Source organism: Artemia franciscana, chromosome 3 (genome assembly GCF_032884065.1).
Source record: "Artemia franciscana chromosome 3, ASM3288406v1, whole genome shotgun sequence".
NCBI classification, from domain to species: domain Eukaryota; kingdom Metazoa; phylum Arthropoda; class Branchiopoda; order Anostraca; family Artemiidae; genus Artemia; species Artemia franciscana.
Window position 1 is genome coordinate 1,343,292 of NC_088865.1, and position 20,168 is coordinate 1,363,459.

Sequence of the window (20,168 nt, forward strand, 5' to 3'; positions counted from 1 at the left end):
TTTATTGGTAATAGACCAAAAATGGGACCTCCTCCACCCACTTTTACATAATTGTCTGACAGTGAAATAAATTCGCATAATGTGTATTTGAACCAGAATTTTATGTTAATTTAAATAACATTTTTTTAGCTAATAGAAGGAGATTTTTAAGCCCATATTGATATAACCCATGGGGGGATTAGAATACGTTTTGTTCCTGGGTATGACAGGAGCAACCAAAATTACATATTTTGCAACCTCATGGCTTTTTACTTGAAGTACTGGAATTATATATTCTATTTTGTCAATACTTATATTTGATGTGAACAACTTTTGCAAATTTGTTTATTAAATTTGGTTATTACGCCGGAAATTTTGAAGTATTTAACTTTCGTTCTTTTTTTTTTTTTTTTTTTTTTTTTTTTTTTTTTTTTTTTTTTTTTTTTTTTTTTTGGTTTCCAATTAATCTTAAGGTTAATTAATGTAGAAAACTAGATGTATCGACTCTGTGAGCTAGACCTATAGAAAGTCAATAAGAAATTGGTTTCACAAATTTACAACTAGTAATGTCCATGAATGTGGACTTTGGGGGAACGACCAATTCCTCCAATCGGAAAAATAATTTTTGATCAGTATTCACTAAAATAATTTTAGTGTCCAGTTTCTGAAGATTTTGTGTGTGTTTGATATTGTAATCAAAAATGAACACAAAGTTGAATTTAAGAAGGAGATAAGAAGATTTCAAAAAGGAGGGCCATTCCATAAAAACTAAGCTAGTAACCCATCAAATTAAAACTAAATTAGAACGAAAATACTGTAATATATAAAAGATAGAGTACAAATGTACACATTACAAAACAAACAAAAAAAAATCTAAAAATAATAAACGTACATTTACTTGGGCTAGCATATTTGGGTCCATGGAACACTTTGTTTAATTCGGTAAGTCTTTTAAAAATAAAATACAAAATGATGAATTTGGTTAAAAACTTGACCTTGTTCTAAAATGCCGCGGAGCTCACGACACTGTTGCCAAATAATTTAAAATAATAAAATAATCAAATCTAAAAATAAGAAACGTACCTTTACTTGGGCTAGCATATTTGGGTCCATGGAACACTTCGTTTAATTCGGTAAGTCTTACTTTGTCTTCGCGGTGCTGAACTAGTCCCTCTTCTTCAAAAATGTTCTTCGATGACCTCTTCTGCAAGAGCAAAAATATATATACTACTACCACTTCTAGCACTAGTAACTCATTGCAACAACAAGACCTGCAACATCCTCAGGGGGTAAAAAGGTAGGTAAGGTAAAGGATACGGCATTAGACTTTACAGTCCGTACCGGCGGTGCTGATCTCCGTTTTGGGATGGGATGCGTGATTGAACGTGACATTATCTGATCTTTCTAGAAAACTTTCATACCCAAGGAAAGGTAGGTATCTTATTTTTGGTTGGCATTTTAATACCTATTTAAAACAAAAAACAGGCAGTAAATTTTCACCACCGCATACAGAGGAAGTTTTTTATTTATTTATGTTTATTATTTTTGCAATTTTTTCGCTGTAGAAAGGACTTTAACTACTTGGATCCGAAATTGAAACCAAATGTTTACCTATTCGAATCTATAATTCATTGGGTAGACACAGGGCCGTATCCAAGATTTTTTTCGGGTGTGGGTGGGGGTGAGTTTCACAAAATGATTTTTTTGGTGTGTGGGGAGGGTACAAAAAATTAAATAAACGCATCGAAATTTGTTTATGCTGATTTTGTTACCTTTTTGCGAGTCAAACCCCCAACCCCCCTGAATACGGCCTTGGGTAGACGTAAGTCTGGCTCTACAAGTGAAATTTGACTCCTCTTTTAATATACATTAATTCTGATTATATGAATTGTTCTTAAGCACCAAGGACATCAAATTAAAGATTCCCTCCTCCGGACCCATATTAGGTATATTCATACATGAAAGTCATGGTGTCCTATGCTTTTTCTTTTGGTTGTTTCAAAATTATGAAGTTACAAAAAGTATGTTCTAGGTTCGACGAAAAGTTAATAATATCTAATAAAAATTCAATTTTGTATTCTTGGTGAGATGAGTTAACTACTAAAACAACAAAAATTATTTTCGGATAAAACTTGTGTGAATAAAACTAACTAATGCATTAACGTTTTCACAATCATCATCAAATTGGGAATTGAAGAGGGAAGTGATCAATATTATGAGAATTAATTAGTATTAAGGTATTAACACACATTTTTTTTTACTCATTAAAATTACTCATATTTTAATGATCACCATAATGCCTAAGGTATTAGTTAATAAACCGTTCCAGGTTCGCAGTTAATTTGCTATTATATTTGAAGCAAATATTATTAGATTAAAACTTCTACCGGGAACTCACTCTAAGATAGCATCACATTTTCGTCAGTGTTACCACGTTGAAGCATGAAAGTAAATAACTAGAAATAAATGTTTAAATTTGACAGTGCTTTTGCCTATACAAGTTCGAACAATAACAATCCGTCAAGTCATTAACACAACAGCAATTTCAAAGGAAAGCAAATATTTCTTAAGCTATTGGTGCCATATGTTTTTTACTGATTATTCACCCAATTCTATTTCTTTTTAATTTGGCATCGACAATCATCAAAAACTGAATAACTGAAAAACATCAAAACTTTAATTCTCGCAGTTTTTGATTTTTGGTTTAACATCCTTAACCGGAGGTTTACTATCCTCCATCTTTTACTCCCCATTGTGAGTGAAATCTAAAAAAAACACACAGTGAAAAAACTATTTGATGAATAAGATGTCATTTACTTGATCCTATTTTTACAAAAATAGTTAAATTTATTATGTGCAAATTCTTGCAATAAGGGATGTCAAGAAATAAAACTTGAGTTAAACAAAGATCTTTTAGTAGAGCTTACTGTGTTTAAATGAAAAACAAATCAAGCAAAGCTTTTCTTCCGGAAGTAAAAAGCCAAGTTAAAACTTGAAATGAAAAAAAACTATCGCTCCGCGAATTACATAAGACATACTGTATCAGCGAAACCAGCCAAAACAAACTGACTCGTGCTATTTTCCAACATCTATAAAAATTTAAAAACTAGCACTTAACTGAAAACTCAGCTGGGTTCAATTTTTCAAAGAATTACAACTGTAAATTAAAAGCTATAGAAATTATGGCCGCTGATAGATTATTGAGATAGCCTATTATGAATTAATATTTGCTTTGTGCGGACTAGTCACACAATTGTCTGCTTCTAATAGAACAACCTGATTTTTTTTTGGGGGGGGGTTATAGCTTGTACTGTGGGTACTTTCAGGAAATGATAGTCGCAGTCGACTTTGGCTGCAATTATATGCAACTGAGACTACCAGTGACTACAACTACTTGTGACTACATGCAATTGTGACTACTAGCGAATTCGACAATGACTACTTGCGACTTTTGTGATACTTGCGACTTGCAACTTTTAACGATGATTTTTGTGATATCATTTTATGTCCTAGGAATGATGTCCGAAAATTGATATACGAGATATTAAGATTGGAGTCAACTATCTCCTAGCATTCATGTATAACTTTTTTGTAATTAAAATCTTTCTTGGTGATCTACGTGAAGAGCTTAAAAAATTCTTGCTTCTTAACAGATCATGTTCTAACAAAGACAACACAACAAAATGTAAGAGGACAATCCCTGCCTAGAATTCAAAATTAATATAAGATTCAAGGGGTGGGGGGTACTTTTTCTTAACATTAGCCTCCCCTAGAAAAATTTTGCAGTCTCATCTTCACCCTGGACAAATGTTTCACAGTTGCTTTACTATTCCAGTACTCTGTCAATTTTAAGTTTTATCACCAGTTACGAAAGCCGCTGCGAAAGAGATGGAAATGCAACCGTGCTCTAAATAGTCTTATCTCATGCAAAGAATATGGAAATTGAATCAGTCAGACTTCTAGAAGCATAGACCCTTTCAACATTTCACTTTGCATAACCCCACGGAAAGACTTAAGAAATTCAAATTAGATCATTTCCCAAAGGTTAAATTTTCCTTCTAGAAAGATCTAAATTAACATTAAGCACTGTTTTAGACGATTGTTCTGCCAAAATTCAGCACCCACCTTCCGTCTGTTGCAAATGATTTCCAAGTTTGGTTTTAGATATCGATTTCATCGAAGGGCTAATTGACTGTATAACTTATTCACTAGGTTTTACAGTCGGTGGTGAAAGGCCGCTTTTAGACAGATTTAAATTGGCATTAGCACCATTCTGAATGACAGATCTGCCAAACGTCATTACCCATCTCCCGTCTCCTGAGTATGATTTCTAAGGTTTATCTAAGAGGATCCACCTCATTGGAGGGCTACTCGATTATATAATATATTCAACGACATAATGTCCTTTTTTTGGGGAATGATCCACGTATTCCACTCGTATCCAATCGGCATTCACATTACGAAAAAGCTGCTTACAATACTTAAACCTTTCTATCTGTCACACCAACACTCCTTTGATCCCTTCCATTCATCGTCGAATGTCCACCTCTTTTTTCAGGTGATGTGTTACCTTAAAAATCATTTTGTGAGCTTCAGTGTCGGCTAACTGTCACTAAGACAAAGGGCCCATTAGCAAATTGTCCCAGAAGACTAGCCATTATCGAGAGCAGTGAAGAATTTGTGGTTTGACTGTGAAATTTGACTGCAAACACGGTGGAATTTCAGGTCTTTTTTGTCAATGAGCTTGTCAATCACAGCAAACGATTTTTAGCGTTTTCCTTGCATATAAGCTAGAACATTTTTAGGGATTTCCGTTCCTGAACTTGAAAAGTTCTATTCTATTTAATAAAAAAAGGTACCATATCACCTTTAATTGCTTCTGAATAACCTCGTTTCAACTGTTTAAGGGCAAATCTCCAGCATTTTTATTGGTGGGGACAAGAGGGGTCATATCCGGATAGTCAAGGGGCATGGACTGTACAATATTTTTTTCTTTCAAATTATTGGGGGCAACTACCCCCCCCATCCCAAAGCGACACCCCTGGGTTTCATCATTTGATTATTTTCTTTGAGTGTTTAACTCCTGCGGAATTTATAGAATTATTGCTTGAATCAATATTATTCCCTTAGCACGGAGGTAAGGATGAACTTGTGAATATCAGATGCTAGAAAACAAGAAAGTAGGCTACAGTAAATAAATTTTTTCTTGGCTTGAAATTACTTTTCTAAACCATACTTGCAATATAGCAGCAAACATGAATGATATGGAGGGATTTCCCCAAGTTTAGCCCATAATACCTCCAAATAGAAAACTCAATTATTAATTATTCTTTGTTAATAGTAAACTATTTAATCAGTTATTTACTATTTTCGTCGAATACAACAGATGAATATTTTGCCTGAACATTAATGACAGACAAAACTGGTAAAAGTAACTTCTAGAAACAAGTTTCATTTGTTGGATAATTTGCTTTAAACCTTGGTCCCAAGAAATAATTATCCAAATCATTTTATTTTGTTTGAAAAAGTTTCTTTCATTTCTAGGGACCAAGGTTTAAAGCAAATCTTCAGAGAAACGGTCGAAATAAAAAAAAAAATCATTCAAGAATAATTCCATAAACAGATATACAGGTGAATTTGGATTGAATTCAATTTATGATAATTTACTGAGGTCAAATAAAGTAAATATCACTTTACCTAAGAGCTATAACCTCTTTCCACCCAATATGTTGCATAAACCTAATGAACCGGAACCGAAAAGGTCAATTTCAAAATATCATTTCATATATGCTATGCTTTACCCACGCCCAAGTTTGGGCTATATATTTGCATTTTAGTGGGATGGGGGTAAAGCATAGCATATATTTAAATACAGCAATGGTTAGTTTACGCATTTAATATATGCTATGCTTAACCACCCCTCCCCCCTAATGTTCAAATATATAGCCCAAATTTGTTTCTAAACTATTATATATTCATCATATTTTGTTTCATTTCATTAGTATTAATCAAAATTCACTTCCCGAGTGTCTATTATATAACCCATAAGTACCAGCATACCTTCCGAAATAGATGAAAAGGGTAATACAATTCAACTTCTTTAATTTCACTTATTTCAAATAAAGCTCATCCAACCTTATAACTTATAATTAGAAGGCCAGCGGGGACCTTCCTTGGACCTAATGGGCAATTGTTATGGGCAATGTAATGGTCAATAATAATTACTAATTGTTATGACTTTAAACAGCCCTATTCTCTTTTACCCTTTTTATTCAAGCCGATGATAACCACGTTACATATTTCGAAAGATGTAATGTGTAGAAATGATTGATGTGCAGCAATTATTTTGCAGTAATTAAATTAATTAATGTGCAGTAATTAATTCCGTGGCCTGCTCATTGCTATTATTGGATAATTATCCCTGCAACACAAAAACAAACCTAATAAAAAATCCAAATAAGACTTAAATATCGATAAAGACCATACTACCTTTCCATCACAAATATCAAAAACAAGAAGAAACTGTTTAAAAAAAAAAAATCATTTTAGTAATATTGGTCGTATGCTGTTGTAAGTTTTTCTTCTTCTATACATTTATGTTTTGCTGAGGACGGCCCTTGGACATAGGGCTAAAATGTTCCTTCAAATTAGATTTCCACTGTCTTGTGAAAAGAATTCCCTATTATTTTTCTTGTTTTTGATGTTTCCAATAAGACTTCAGGTGAAACAGAGGTGGTTTTAGAGGGGACATAGGGGGAACTTGCCCTGGGTGCAGAAGATTTAGGGGCACAAAATTTCAAATAAATAATCTAGCATTTATAATCGTTTTGTAATTTTTGAAATTTTCTTTTTATTAAAATAAAATAGAAGGTGTAGTTGGCAGTAAGTATAAGCAAATTGAATCCGCGTTTTTCACATATCTTTTCCTATAAAAACTAAGAAAAGTCTGATTTAAATAAATGAAAAAATCTGTTAATAAATAAATTTTTTGTTAAAACTCGGCCTGAAATTTTTGGAATACAAGTGGGGGGGACTAATCAATATTTTATATACATTGTTTATATATTTCCATAGGTAATTACACAAAGGGGCTACTTAATTCTATTTTAAAGAACATGGCTTGCTCCTCTAGTTTTGGGGTTTGTAATATTGAATTTAGGGTATAAAAGGATTCAAGCGCTGCATTGCACATGAAGTGCTTATTTCATTCCACTTATTATCCGAAAATAAGAAATTAAAAGTTTGATGTATATACACCCGGATTTTTTTCTAATGAATTAACCTCCGTATTCGTTTCGGCTAGTTCACACCAGCTGGATCTGAATTGTCTACTGAAATTTTCAGGAACCCTGGCCGAAATGAAAGAAGCATAAAATATGGTGGCTAGGTTTGTAAATATTCGGTAGCCAAATTGGAATTCCGTTAAACCTATTGGTGGAAATTACTCGAATCTGCCCTCATTTTCGGTGCTTGTCAAATAAGAATATCTCTATACTTTTTAAATTGTTTCATATACAAGGTTATCCTTGAAAGATTTCAGGGCTGTACTCAGGTAGGGGGTAAATTGCACAAAAATAAACTATTTTTGCTTATTTAAACACTATATACCGTCATCACTTTCTGAAATTGACCACTTCTCAAAATTAGTATTGAACCCACCCCCTGCAAACCGAATCTAAATCTTGTATATCAGACTAATATTTGCCTTAAAAATCTGTTCTAAAAAGTCAAACAGTCTTCATTTGTACCTCCTGAACCCGATAAATCCTAGTCCCCAAGGTTTCTTAGAAACGAAAAAGATTGCCAATCTTTCTCCGCCTTTCCATTCAAACCCTTGATTACTACATAATACGTCTAGAGGTACGACATCTTCTGAGAGCGAACAATGTACAGTGATTACATGCCAACGGTTGCCAGAAATTCTACAAGATTAGAAAGTCAACAACCGATATTTAGGAAGAAGTCTGGGAAATTTCTAAAAGATGCAATTAGGATTTAGCTGTATCTGACGTGGCTAATGAGTCGACCTTTGGAAGTGGCATGTATCAGCTGTGAATAGAAGAGGTCGTGCAATCGAGAGGGAGAACAAAGGCTCTCATGGGGAGAGAACCAGGGGCTTGAGAACAGGGACTTCATTAGGGAGAAGAATGTTAGGCCCATGCCCATACAAAATTGAAGGGAATATTGCAATAACTGAGGAGAAATTGGCTTAGTCGTTGACTTTTCCTTGTGGCCAGATCCTGCCTTTCAAGATCTTTAATATTCTAATCTTTAATAATAATTCATATTTATAGTCAAGTGGCTGAAATCTACTTCAAAGGACTTACAGTACCAACAACATCTAAATAAAAACATTTTCATCCCCCCACTCCCAACCAATTTAAGGCTAATTTATACCTGAAAACCGGTATTTTCCAAGTTGGTCTTTTGGTTGTTTTTCTTTTGAAGTTTTTAACGCGGTAAAACAATTTCGTCAGTGTTACCACGTTGAGCTATAAAACGTAAAAATTATTCATTCACCAGCAATTTGTTGATTCCAGAAGACAACTACACGCTCAAAGTAAGCTACACTTTCTTAAGCTATTTGGCAACCATGCGTTTTTATTTTTTTTTATTTAATTTTCCACCTAAGCTTTTTTCTTTAATTTGGCACCCACTACTACCAAAAACTGCATATGAAGGTCTTTTTCAATAAAAACTAAATTCCCAATTTTCCTAAATATTAAAAAGAAATATAAATGTTGGTGTAAGCTTCCATTTCACCAATTCAAACCATCGTATTTCATTTTTACTGTCTTTGGTACTTAAAGGATGGGTTCAAGGCTATATACAGGGGATTTGGGGTTTGAACTCCCATCCTCCCTCCCCCAAAATATTTGTCCGACTCTTAAAAACGTAAAAAATTAGAACCGTCCGCCTTTAGATGTATTTTCAAAATGACCTAGCTGTCAACGTGTTGTTGATATATAAATTTGATGTATATAATTCATTTTATCAATGAATTAAAGTGACTTCCATGAATTTTTATGGAGTGTCTAACATATATATTGAATCATATAACAGTGTCTGCTTCTCGCAATGGCTTTGTATGAATAAAGACTTTTTATATAAACTTAAATATCTTGGTCTACGAGATCGTAAATAATTTATAAGCACCATTGGATGAACAAGCCAACTAATAAGAATAACAATAACCAAAAGTAAAGCTGATGCAAAAAATCATATTAATAGATTTTTGATGCGTTTTTAATTTATTTCTGTACCCCCCCCCCCCCTATAAAAATAAACTCTCTCCTAAAAAAAATCCTACGGCCTTCGGTGGGCTTCTGAGGATCACTTTTTGTCGGAAGGTGTTCCACACTGTCAATGATCACCGTAGGGTGTTCTTGGTTATATTTTTCTGCCTGCAAGATAATCTCAAAGGAAGACTGGAAGCAAATACTTAGAAAATTAGCACTTAGTAAAATACTAGAAAATTAACTAAACTGCGAAGCTAAAGCGCCACTGAAGTAACTGTTCAGGTAATGAAATAACTTCACCAGAGGCTGTAGTTAATGCTTTAACAGCTTGTTTTAGTGACTAACCAAATTTTGGATTTCTTAAATAGGACAAAATTAAAAGAATGAAGATAAAATAGGACTTCCAACAAATTATATAAGAAAATGGCAATTGGAATTTTAATGAGATGTTTCTTCTAAAAAATGAAAATGGCGATGGGACTTTTAGTTCACCCAATTGGAGCTACCTGATTCTTTCAGATAGAAGCTGTAGTGGTATTCCATCAAATACCGCATCAACTCTTGCATCAATGCAACCCAAAATGAGCAAGAATTACTATAAATTACCAAGTCGAACTCAAAACGAAAAAAAACTAATTTAAACACATTAAAGGGTGGGGGTAAAGTATTTTGACAGTGTGAAGTTAGAAAACAATTCTTACTAGATAATATCCAAAATAATTGTACCTAACACATTAGCCATGCAGACCTGCTATACTTTACCCCCAACCCCTAATGTGCAAATATAAAGCCAACATTTGTATCTAAAGTAGTATATCTTATCTCACTTTGGTGTGTTTCATTAGGATTGAGCATCAGAGAAATATATGAAAAGAATATTAGGTAGGGGGTATATCATACAAGTACCTGAAAAAACATTACAATTGTATTTAATCATAAGTGGGAGCTCAGGAAGGGAGAAGGTTAATAACATATGACGGCTTTTCCAGTCCATCTTAATTCTTCTTCAGAGATTGCAGATTTCTTTTCTAGTGAAGTAAAGATAATTCATTCTTATTTTTGAAAAAGAAGAAGAACAATTATGAACACATTCCGAATGTGTGATTTCTCGAAATCACAAACCAGTCTTTCAGCTTAGCAGCATCAACACTGGCTGGCGATCAAGAAGTCAACAGCTACCAATAATGTCAAAATATTTTTCTCAATTATTTTTTTTGTCAAAGTGTTTTTTGAAGAAAAGAAAAAGCAAGAAAAATCTAGATGACTCATCAAAAATCAAAAATACTGCTATTTACATACGATGAAGAAGAATTAGACAAAGTTGGAAAGGTGCCTTTCTAAAGCCTTTTCGGCGTAGAAAACCAATTATTAGTCATTTTAAGATAAGACTGGAGATAAAAGGTTCGAGATTGTGAACTAAATTGTCAGCGAAAAGTGATGGTTTATAATTTGTGCAAGCAACGAAACCTAAAAAAAAAATATTTTTGCAATATAGTTTTTAAAAAAATACGACAAAAAAATTGCAAAATTATTTCTCAAAGCACAAATAACGAGCTTGGGCGTCCTCCAGAAGAGGATACTCACATTAAATAAAAGAGAAGAGAAATTACGACCCAAATATTGAAAAGGACAAACTTAAAATGATTTTTCAAAAAAAAAAAATTTTGAATTGCAAGACAATAGTCCCTTATAGTTGAAGTAGACAAAATTATTAATATTTTGCCATAAACAATAAATAATTACAAAATTTATAGAAAAACATGAAAATAGTTGTAAGCAATATGTTGCTTTGGTGCTTTACGTCACTTCTGAGTAAAAATGGATTTCCATACAAAAGCTTTTGACTAGCCGTATTCAGACTTAGGCCAAAACCAAACTGACAACCTTATGCTGTGTTCGTACACTTTTCAACGGATTTCCTTAACAATGGTCTACTTTTTTACTACCACCAACAGTTGTCCTTGTGTCAATTAAATTAAAAAAGAATACGTTTTTCAACTGAAAGTAAGCAGCAACATTAAAACTTAAAACAAACATAAATTATTACACTGTTAACTAGTCACATTCAGAAGCGATTATTCTCAAAAATACAGGGAGGAAGGGCAAGTACATATTTTTTTAATGATGCTACTATTTTATAAAAATCTATGGAGGGAGCAATTTTAGTTTTTCCAATGAAAATACAAAAAAAAATAATCTGGCAATTGCCCCACCTCTCCTCGCCATTCGGCAATCCTGACAGGGAGCAAGAAATTGTTGTATGCGCTAAAAGATTCTTCAATCACACACTGTTATTCAATGGAAATTGAAAATGAAGTCTGTCCTCCAATGACACCCTCCTTTTTGATGAATAATAGCCAATGTTCCCGAAAGTTATATTTACAAAACGAACCCTTCAGATAGGTAACCTTTACTTTCCATCAGACCAACTTCAGCGCATGACATGTTCTTTTATGCAAATAGCTTTGAATGAAGTCAACATTCATTTTTAGCTTTTATAGCCCAGCATCAAAAGCCTTATTAGAAATTCATTAAAATCAACTTCAAAAGTGATCACTTCCTCTATTTTCTTATGTTCCTTTAGAAGAACCTTCAAAGCTCTTAGAAGGAAAGGACATCAATTTAATTCCATAACTATAAAGTCTCTCTGAATTATGAAGCTGACTAAACAACAGTTTGGATATTAAATAAAATAACAAGGAGAGTGAATTGGAGGACAGGCTATTGAATATGATAAGAAATAAATAGTTTTCTGCCGTGAAAAGATCGAGGCTATTTTGCTACCAAAACAATTGTGAAAATAAATTGCCAAAAAGATTAAGAGGAAGAAATAGATGATATTTCTGTTACCAAAATAATTACCAAAACCTACCATTTCTGGCAGCCAGATTCAGAAAATTCAATAGAAACTCAAATTCAACTTCAAAAGGGATCATTTCATCTATATCTTAATGTTATCGCATAAGGACCTTCAAAGCTCTTAGAAGGAAAGGACACCAATTTCATTCCATAACTATAAAGTCTCTATGAGTTACGAAGCTGACAAATAACAGTTTTGACATTAAATAAAATAACAAGGAGAGTAAATTGGAGGACAAGCTATTGAATAGCGACGAAGACCACCACACTGCCTTTCCATAACAAAACTCAAAAACAAGAAGAATAATAGGGGATCTTTTCGCAAGACAATGGAAATCAAATTATAATTTTTTTTAGAATTTTATTACAAAAATATAAAAATTCCCTTTTTTTTTCATTTTAGTTATATTGGCCGTATCTTGTTGTAAGTTTTTTTCTTCCGTGTTCCTGCCGTGAAAAGATCCGGGCCATTTTTGCTAACAAAACAATAGTGAAAATTGCAAAAAAGATTAACAGGAAGAATTAGATAATATTTCTGTTACCAAAATAATTATCAAAATTGCCAAAACCTACCATTTCTGGCAGCCAGATTCAGAAACTTCAATAGAAATTCAAAATCAACTTCAAAAGGGTTCATTTCTTCTATACATTAATGTTATCGCAAAAGGACCTTCAAAGCTCTTAGAAGGAAAGGACATCAATTTAAACTTTGTATATGAAACTTCGTATATGTAGGCTACACCTATTTCTCAACGGGTGTTTTACTTTAAATTTGGTTCTCATCAAGAGAATAATCTTAATATTAAACCGTAAAAAATTATTCATTCGGAAGGTTATACGGATTAAATTGCATTTTGTTTGCCCAGTCATGGCAAAACCTAATAAATGACTTTGTGTTAATAGTGCGGGCCAAAAGAAAACACTCCGTGTCCAGCACTTTACTTTTCTTGGACTATACGTGTGTACTAACGTAGAGTTTCACTTTTATCTTTAATTATCTTTTTTTCCTTTTTTTTATCTTCTTCTGTTCCAAAATAATTGCCTCTATCGTGCCTATTCTCGAAAACAAAGAAAAATGACGAAAAGAAATTTGATTTTATAGTTCCATATCAAGCTGCATTTCCTCCTTTCTTGCTCTTTTTTCTTTTTCCTTTCTTTCTTTTCTCTTTTTCCTTTCTTTCTTTCTCCTTTCTTTCCACTTTCCTCCCTAAGATACCATCTGTTGCTTCACACACTTCATTTCTGTAGCCTAGGGCCAAAGGAGGAACCGATCGTCCCAGAATAGGATGTAAGAGGTCGTAAAGTAGCATTCAAAGGAAACTGAAACTTCTTGAGAGGGGATAAAGAGGAGAATTTAGAATATGTTAATGTGGAGAAAGAGCGTGTTTTGCTGCATTTGGCTCAGGCGGCTTGGTACTGTGGTGAGTTGCTAGTAGTAGTAGTATTTAAAGCTGGATAAAGAAAATATGAATATGAAATATTACTTTAATATGAGCTTATTTATGCATAAATTTTTAATCTTCTAGTGTTTTTTCCAGTCAGTACTTTTTGTAATGACATTTTCCTTCAAAGCTCTTAGAAGGAAAGGACATCAATTTTAATCCATAACTATGAAGTCCCTCCGAATTATGAAGCTGACAAAATAACAGTTTTAACATTAAATAAAATAACAAGGAGAGTAATTTGGAGGACTGGCTATAGAATTCGCCAAGAAGTAAATAGTTTTCTTCAATATAACCTTCAAAGCTCTTAGAAGAAAAGAATACCAATTTACTTCCATAACTATGAAGTCTCTCTGAATTACGAAGGTGACAAGATAATAGTTATGACGTCAGTGTATAAAACAACAAAGAGAGTAAAAAGCTCGGGTAGGGTATTGAATTTGACAAGAAGTAAATAGCTTTCTGCCGTGATAATATTGAAGCTATTTTTGCGCTCAAAGAAATTGCCGAAATTGCTAAAAAAGATTCACAGGAAGAAATACATGGTATTTCTATTGCCTAAATAATTACCAAATTTGCCAAAACCTACCACTTCCGGCAGCCAAAATCAGAACCCTCGTTAGAACTTCATGAAAATCAACTTCGAAAGTAATCACTCCCTCTCTCTCTTAATTTTCTCATTGATGGGCCTTCAAAAGCTTTCAGAAGGAAAGGCTCTGAATTACGAAGGTGACAAAAAGAAACACTTTCCCATCATTTGATAAAATGACAAGGAAAGTATACCGGACTGATTCCCAACTTCATACCAGAGTAATAGGAAAAATTCAATCATATTTCTATTACCTAAATTGTCAACTTTTTAAAATGTCATCCAGCATCCGAAGCTTCATCAGAAATTCATTAAATCAACTTCAGAACGGACAGCCTTTTCTGTTTTCTAATATTCTCTAAGAACACCCTTCAAGCATCTTGAAGGAAATGTCACCAATTTAATTCCATATCTACGAAGTCTCTTTGAACTATGATGTTCACAAAAGAAACACTTTCACATCACTTGATAAAATGGCAAGGAAAGCATACCGGACTGATTCCCAACTGAATTTGACAGAAAATTAGTAGTTTAGCACCTTCATACCAGAGTAATAGGAAAAATTCAATCATATTTCTATTACCTAAATTGCCAACTTCTTGAAATGTCATCCAGCATCTGAAGCCTCATCAGAAGTTCATTAAATCAACTTCAAAAATGACCGCCTCTTCTGTTTTCTAATAGTCTCTAAGAACAACCTTCGAACATCTTGAAGGAAATGTCATCAATTTAATCCCATATTTACGAAGTCTCTTTGAACTATGAAGGTGACAAAAGAAAGAACTTTCACATCACTAGACAAAAGAACAGGGGGAGTAAATTGGACGGACAGCCTATTGAATTTGACAGGAAATTTACAGTTTAGTGCCTATGTAATAGGCTAAAAGGAAAAGATCGATCGTATTTTTATCAACAAAAGCACAACAAACAAGGTGGAATTTAAACATTCAAGGATAGAGTTCTTCAAAAATTGCAGAAGATTGTCAGATGGGCAGCTAACTGGATTAGTGAAGGGTAATGTAGACCTTTGTCTAAGTAATATGTGAAGAAGGTTCGATTAATGGATCTATATTAGCAAGCTGAGGGAGGGGGGGAACGACTACGAGGATATGGAAGGAAGGGGAAACGCGGGAGGTTGTCAGATGGACAGCTAACTGGATTAGAGAAGGTTAATGTGGACATTTGTCTATGTAAAACATGAAGAGGGTACGACTAGTGGATTTGTATTACCACGCCGAGGAAGAACAACAACTCATAGGATATGGAATCTATAACATCATACATAATGTAGCTAGTATGTGTGTGTGAGTTCGTCTGTAAGTAAGCAAGTAACCAAATCAATGCATAGCCTAAAGTTACACCTACGAGAGATGAAGGACATTTCTTAAGGTTGACTTCTTAGCAACCAGGGGGGGGGCAGCAAGGGCCCGTTAGCAAAAAAGAGTTTATATTATGGGCAATAAGACATTATTTATCCAAAACTTTAATTACAGTGACGGGCAAATACGTAATACTATTTCAAAACCTAATAATTAATTTTTGTTTCTCTGAATGTGATGATGTAAGAACTATGTTATTATAGCATTCAACTTAGAAGCGGACATAAATTAGACTGTTGTCATTAAATTTGTTAGGTGTTTATCAAACTCAAGACAAAAGGTTTATGACATTCAAAAAGATAGAATCAAGGAAGGTCTCCTTTTCCCACGACTTCTCAGAGATTCTCGATTCAGATCCCAATGTCTTGAATTAGGAAAAAGAAAACCAAGGCTGAAACCAAAATTGACTTTTTCCGTTAATTAAATCCCTTTCTGGAGATAATTGAGCATCGGGCCAATTCAAGATAATAAGGCAAATTCTACTTCTCCAAGATGAGCGAGTTGGAAAAAATGCAGTGTTGCGAGACTAGAATTTTATTTCCAGTCAAAAACTAAGTTATGCCTAACATCTTTCTTGACGGCGAGCCAAAATCGGAAACCAATTTCAAGGTCCAACAATATCAACTTACCACTCTGAAAGAATGAGACGAGATGTACCAATATGTAAAATTTCCTCACTGCTGCAATTTACAGTTTTCAATGGCTCTTATTTTCAGACCCTAATTCTTGGCATATAAAAGATGTATACTCAAAGAAATTTTTTTTTTAGGGAATCAACAGGTACATTAAGCTTGATGGGTGGGCGTAAATTTCTGGAGTAACTGTTCTCAAAAATACAGTACTGAAAATTCGGTTTTTTATGTCAGACTACATACAAGCAAAGGGACTACTGTACTTGCAAAAATCTTGTAACTCAAAATTTGTTTCTAATTTTACTGGATTAGGATTTCACACAGAAGAACCAATCAAGAAGTAAAAAGGTGGAGTTATTGGCTTTCCTTTAAGATATTAGCCTAAAAATTCGGGTGATTGGTTGGAAAAAACGTCACAGACATAAAAATTGAAAATAAGGCAAAATTTTAACCAAAACGATGGGAATCTTTATTTTTGTCTTTGATCAAACTCTGATACATAAATAGGTGAGAAGAGACTCTCTGTCCTTAAGTGGACGATATTACTCTTGAGTCGGTACTTCTCTATCATATAAAACACACTCGAGAAGCGAAGTTTGCTTAATGCTAATGAAAAAAACAAAATATGATGAAAATAGAATACTTTATTAGCAAAATTGTGAAAATTACAACTTGTAACTATGTTCCCAGAACGCAGTGACACACTTCCAAAAATCCTGCTTCTCATAAGAGTACAAAGTCATGGTGTGTCCACTGACGCAGCGTTTTATTTTGGACAACAACCCCTTATCCTGCAAAAATATAATTGTCTGTTCTTCAGCCCTTGGCAAATCCCAAATCTTGATTTGAACATCCATGGTGAGACACTACATTCTATCACTAGTAAAAGCAAACTCACCGTTGTCTTCAAGAATCGCGTTGATAATGAACTAATGATGAACTAGGTAAAGAATCACGTTAATAATGAACTTTTCTTTGTCTTTGAGACGGTCAGCCGATGCCGAAGCTCCCAATTTAATAATCCAGAAATGACCTTCACAATTCTACTAATAAGCCATTCTATTTTCATCATTTCTAATTGTCATCAAACTTCACTTCTCGAATGTATCAAACAGTTCGTGGTAACGAACTGTAGTAAGGAGCGACCCGGCTCAATAGTAACCAAAACCCTAGAAAATGGAATTTTGATACCAATAGCTACATCAAAAAAATCGCATTTTAATGCTGGTTTTAAATATATAAGCTTCATCGAGTTTAGTCTTACCCATCAAAAGTTACGAGCCTGAGAAAATTTGCGTTATTTTAGAAAATAGGGGGAAACACCCCCTAAAAGTCAAGGAATCTTAACGAAAATCATACTATAAGATTCAGCGTATGAGAGAATACTGTATTAGTTTCAAGCTTCTGTATACAAAAATGTTCAATTTTGCATTTTTTGCCACAAGGCAGATCACGGATGCGTGTTTATTTGTTTTTTTGTTTTTTCCCAGGGGTGATCGTATCGACCCAGTTGTCCTACTACTAATAAGCTTCTATAATTCTACTAATAAGCCATTCTATTTTCATCATATCTAATTGTCTATGTATTAAAAAAAATTAATTCATATGTATTAATTCTACTAATAAGCCATTCTATTTTCATCATATCTAATTGTCATCAAACTTCACTTCTCGAATGTATCAAACAGTTCGTGGTAACGAACTGTAGTAAGGAGCGACCTGGCTCAATAGTAACCAAAACTCTAAAAAATGGAATTTTGATACCAATAGCTACATCAAAAGAATCGCATTTTAATGCTGGTTTTAAATATATAAGCTTCATCGAGTTTAGTCTTACCCATCAAAAGTTACGAGCCTGAGTGAAGTGAGAAACTTCACTTCTCGAATGTATTTTATATAATAGACAAGTACACTTGAGTCTTTAAAGATTAATACCCTTAGATATTGCTATTTTCTGTTATAATACGTTCTGGGTAATTCTTCCTTGCTAGTTTTAAGCCCTGACACCTTCTACCCCTACTGCCAACTCAGTAGTTAACCCCCAAAAAGGGTAGGATTAGTGCAAAGCACCTAGCAGGACTAAACCGTCTAAAAATTCATTCATACCGTTTTTTACTAATGTTTTTATGTCATAGGGCAGCACCCTACGATTATAGGTTAAAAGGCAGCACCACTGGATTATAAAAGGCAGCACCACTTAATTTGCGATTATTTTTTATCAAAGACTATGAAAGCAGTAAAAAAAAAAATTGTTTCTATGGTGCAGAAAAAGTTCTTAGTTCGAAATCTGACTTAAAATGAGGCACGTATTGAACAAATTCTTCCACACTATCTGTTGTTTACACTGATTAGATACGTAGATTTTTAAATAATGCTCTTTTCATAAACCAAAGTACGGAACAAGTGTATATTGATTCTGAGAAGCTACCTTGTTCTGTAAATGTCGATTACTAGATCTAAACTTTTTCGTTTTGACAAAAAAGATAAAATAGGGGATCAAGAGCCAATACATTCCATAAGAGGTGGGGCAAAACTGCCAGAGGCAGTTTTAGGGGAGGGACTTGCCCCGGCTGCAGAAATTTTAGGGTACAAAATTTAAAATAAATAATCAAATGATTATAATCATTTTGTAATTTTTGAAATTTTATTTTTATTTAAATAAAATTAGGGTACAGTTAATAACTGAATATAATTAATAAATCATTAATTAATTGACAGAATAAAAATGAAATAATAAATAATCAAAAAGTAATAATTAAAATGTTAAAACCAAATAACTAATAATAATTAAATAATTTAAATAGCAAATTAACAAACAACTAAGGACTAAATTATATAAATTGAAAACAATTTTGTTAATAAATGAAAATTTTGTTAAAATGTGGCCAGACCATTTTGTAGGAAAGAGAGGGAGTGACACTAATCGAAATTCTGCCCCAGGCAAAAGAGACCAGAACTGCAATTGAGCACTGTGGAAAATGAAAATTCAAGAATTTAGTGCTGATTTAGAGGGTCTCGGGTCTCAACACGTGGAGTCACATTGGCTTACCTATGTGTAGTTTTTCTTTCCATTAGTATTAATGTCTCTTCCCTAGTCCTGGGTTGAAACATAATAGTGTCATCTTAGACAGTAATGTGGTTGAAGAATTTTATTTTGCAATAGAAAAAAAATATATTTAATTTGTAGGTATTTCATTAAATTACATTCACTTTTTATTCCAAGGGAAATTATCTTCATTTATGTTCCTATTGAAAATTTACAATAAAAAAAACAATATTACAGTAAAAATATAACAACAAATGGATGGTTAAGTAACTGCATTGAAGGGTCCAATAACCAGGAACTCAAGGAGGGGAAGGTGTTTCTAGGGCCAAAATTCCAAAATGTGCTTTTAAAGTCATGATTTAATTTAAACTGACCACCCTGAAATCACCAGGGTAATTTATACCTCCAGTCCCTTCCCCTCTAGGGACTAGGCCAGTAGTCTCAAAGTAAATCCGAGTCTTCATTCCCCTGACAATAGGTTTCAATGTAAATCAAATGAAGATATTGAAGATTACATTTTCTAGTGTGATTTTTACACTTTAATTTCCTGATCCTGAATTTTCCAAATCCCAGGGGTTACTTTTTCAGAACACACAACTTGATGTACCGGCCCATCTCGGATCTACTTTGATACTTGTGTTCGATTTTATTCTGGTTTAACCAGTTAGACCGGCTTGATATAACCCATAGTCCCTTCTACCATTGTCACTGATTAAGATGAAACATATCAGAGAGGAAATCTCACGTATGCATATCACCCAGGCACCTGATGAATGGAATCAATACTTGATTATATCAAGATCTTAAGTTACAAAATGGAATTTCACATACATATCAAATTACTACTATTACTAGTTACAAATTATCTCAACATCAAGCTGCCTGAGTCCCACAAAGCTGTGCACATTCCTCTTACAACCCAATTTATTCATAGCTTTCCATTTTCCTGTAAATCCTGTATTATGCCCTCTTCCCACTCTGTTAGGAGGTAAAATGCATTTTG

The 20,168-nt window shown here is 33.5% G+C and overlaps 1 protein-coding gene across 1 annotated transcript in view; it reads right to left on the bottom strand.

Annotated features, from left to right (window-relative positions):
• The window catches only part of LOC136024727 (glutamic acid-rich protein-like), a 133,395-nt gene that overhangs the window by 80,633 nt on the left and 32,594 nt on the right, over positions 1-20,168 (bottom strand). The window contains exon 2 of the mRNA XM_065700156.1: positions 1,063-1,183. Within this exon, the coding sequence (XP_065556228.1) occupies positions 1,063-1,183 (121 nt within the window). The remainder of the gene's footprint in view (positions 1-1,062; positions 1,184-20,168) is intronic.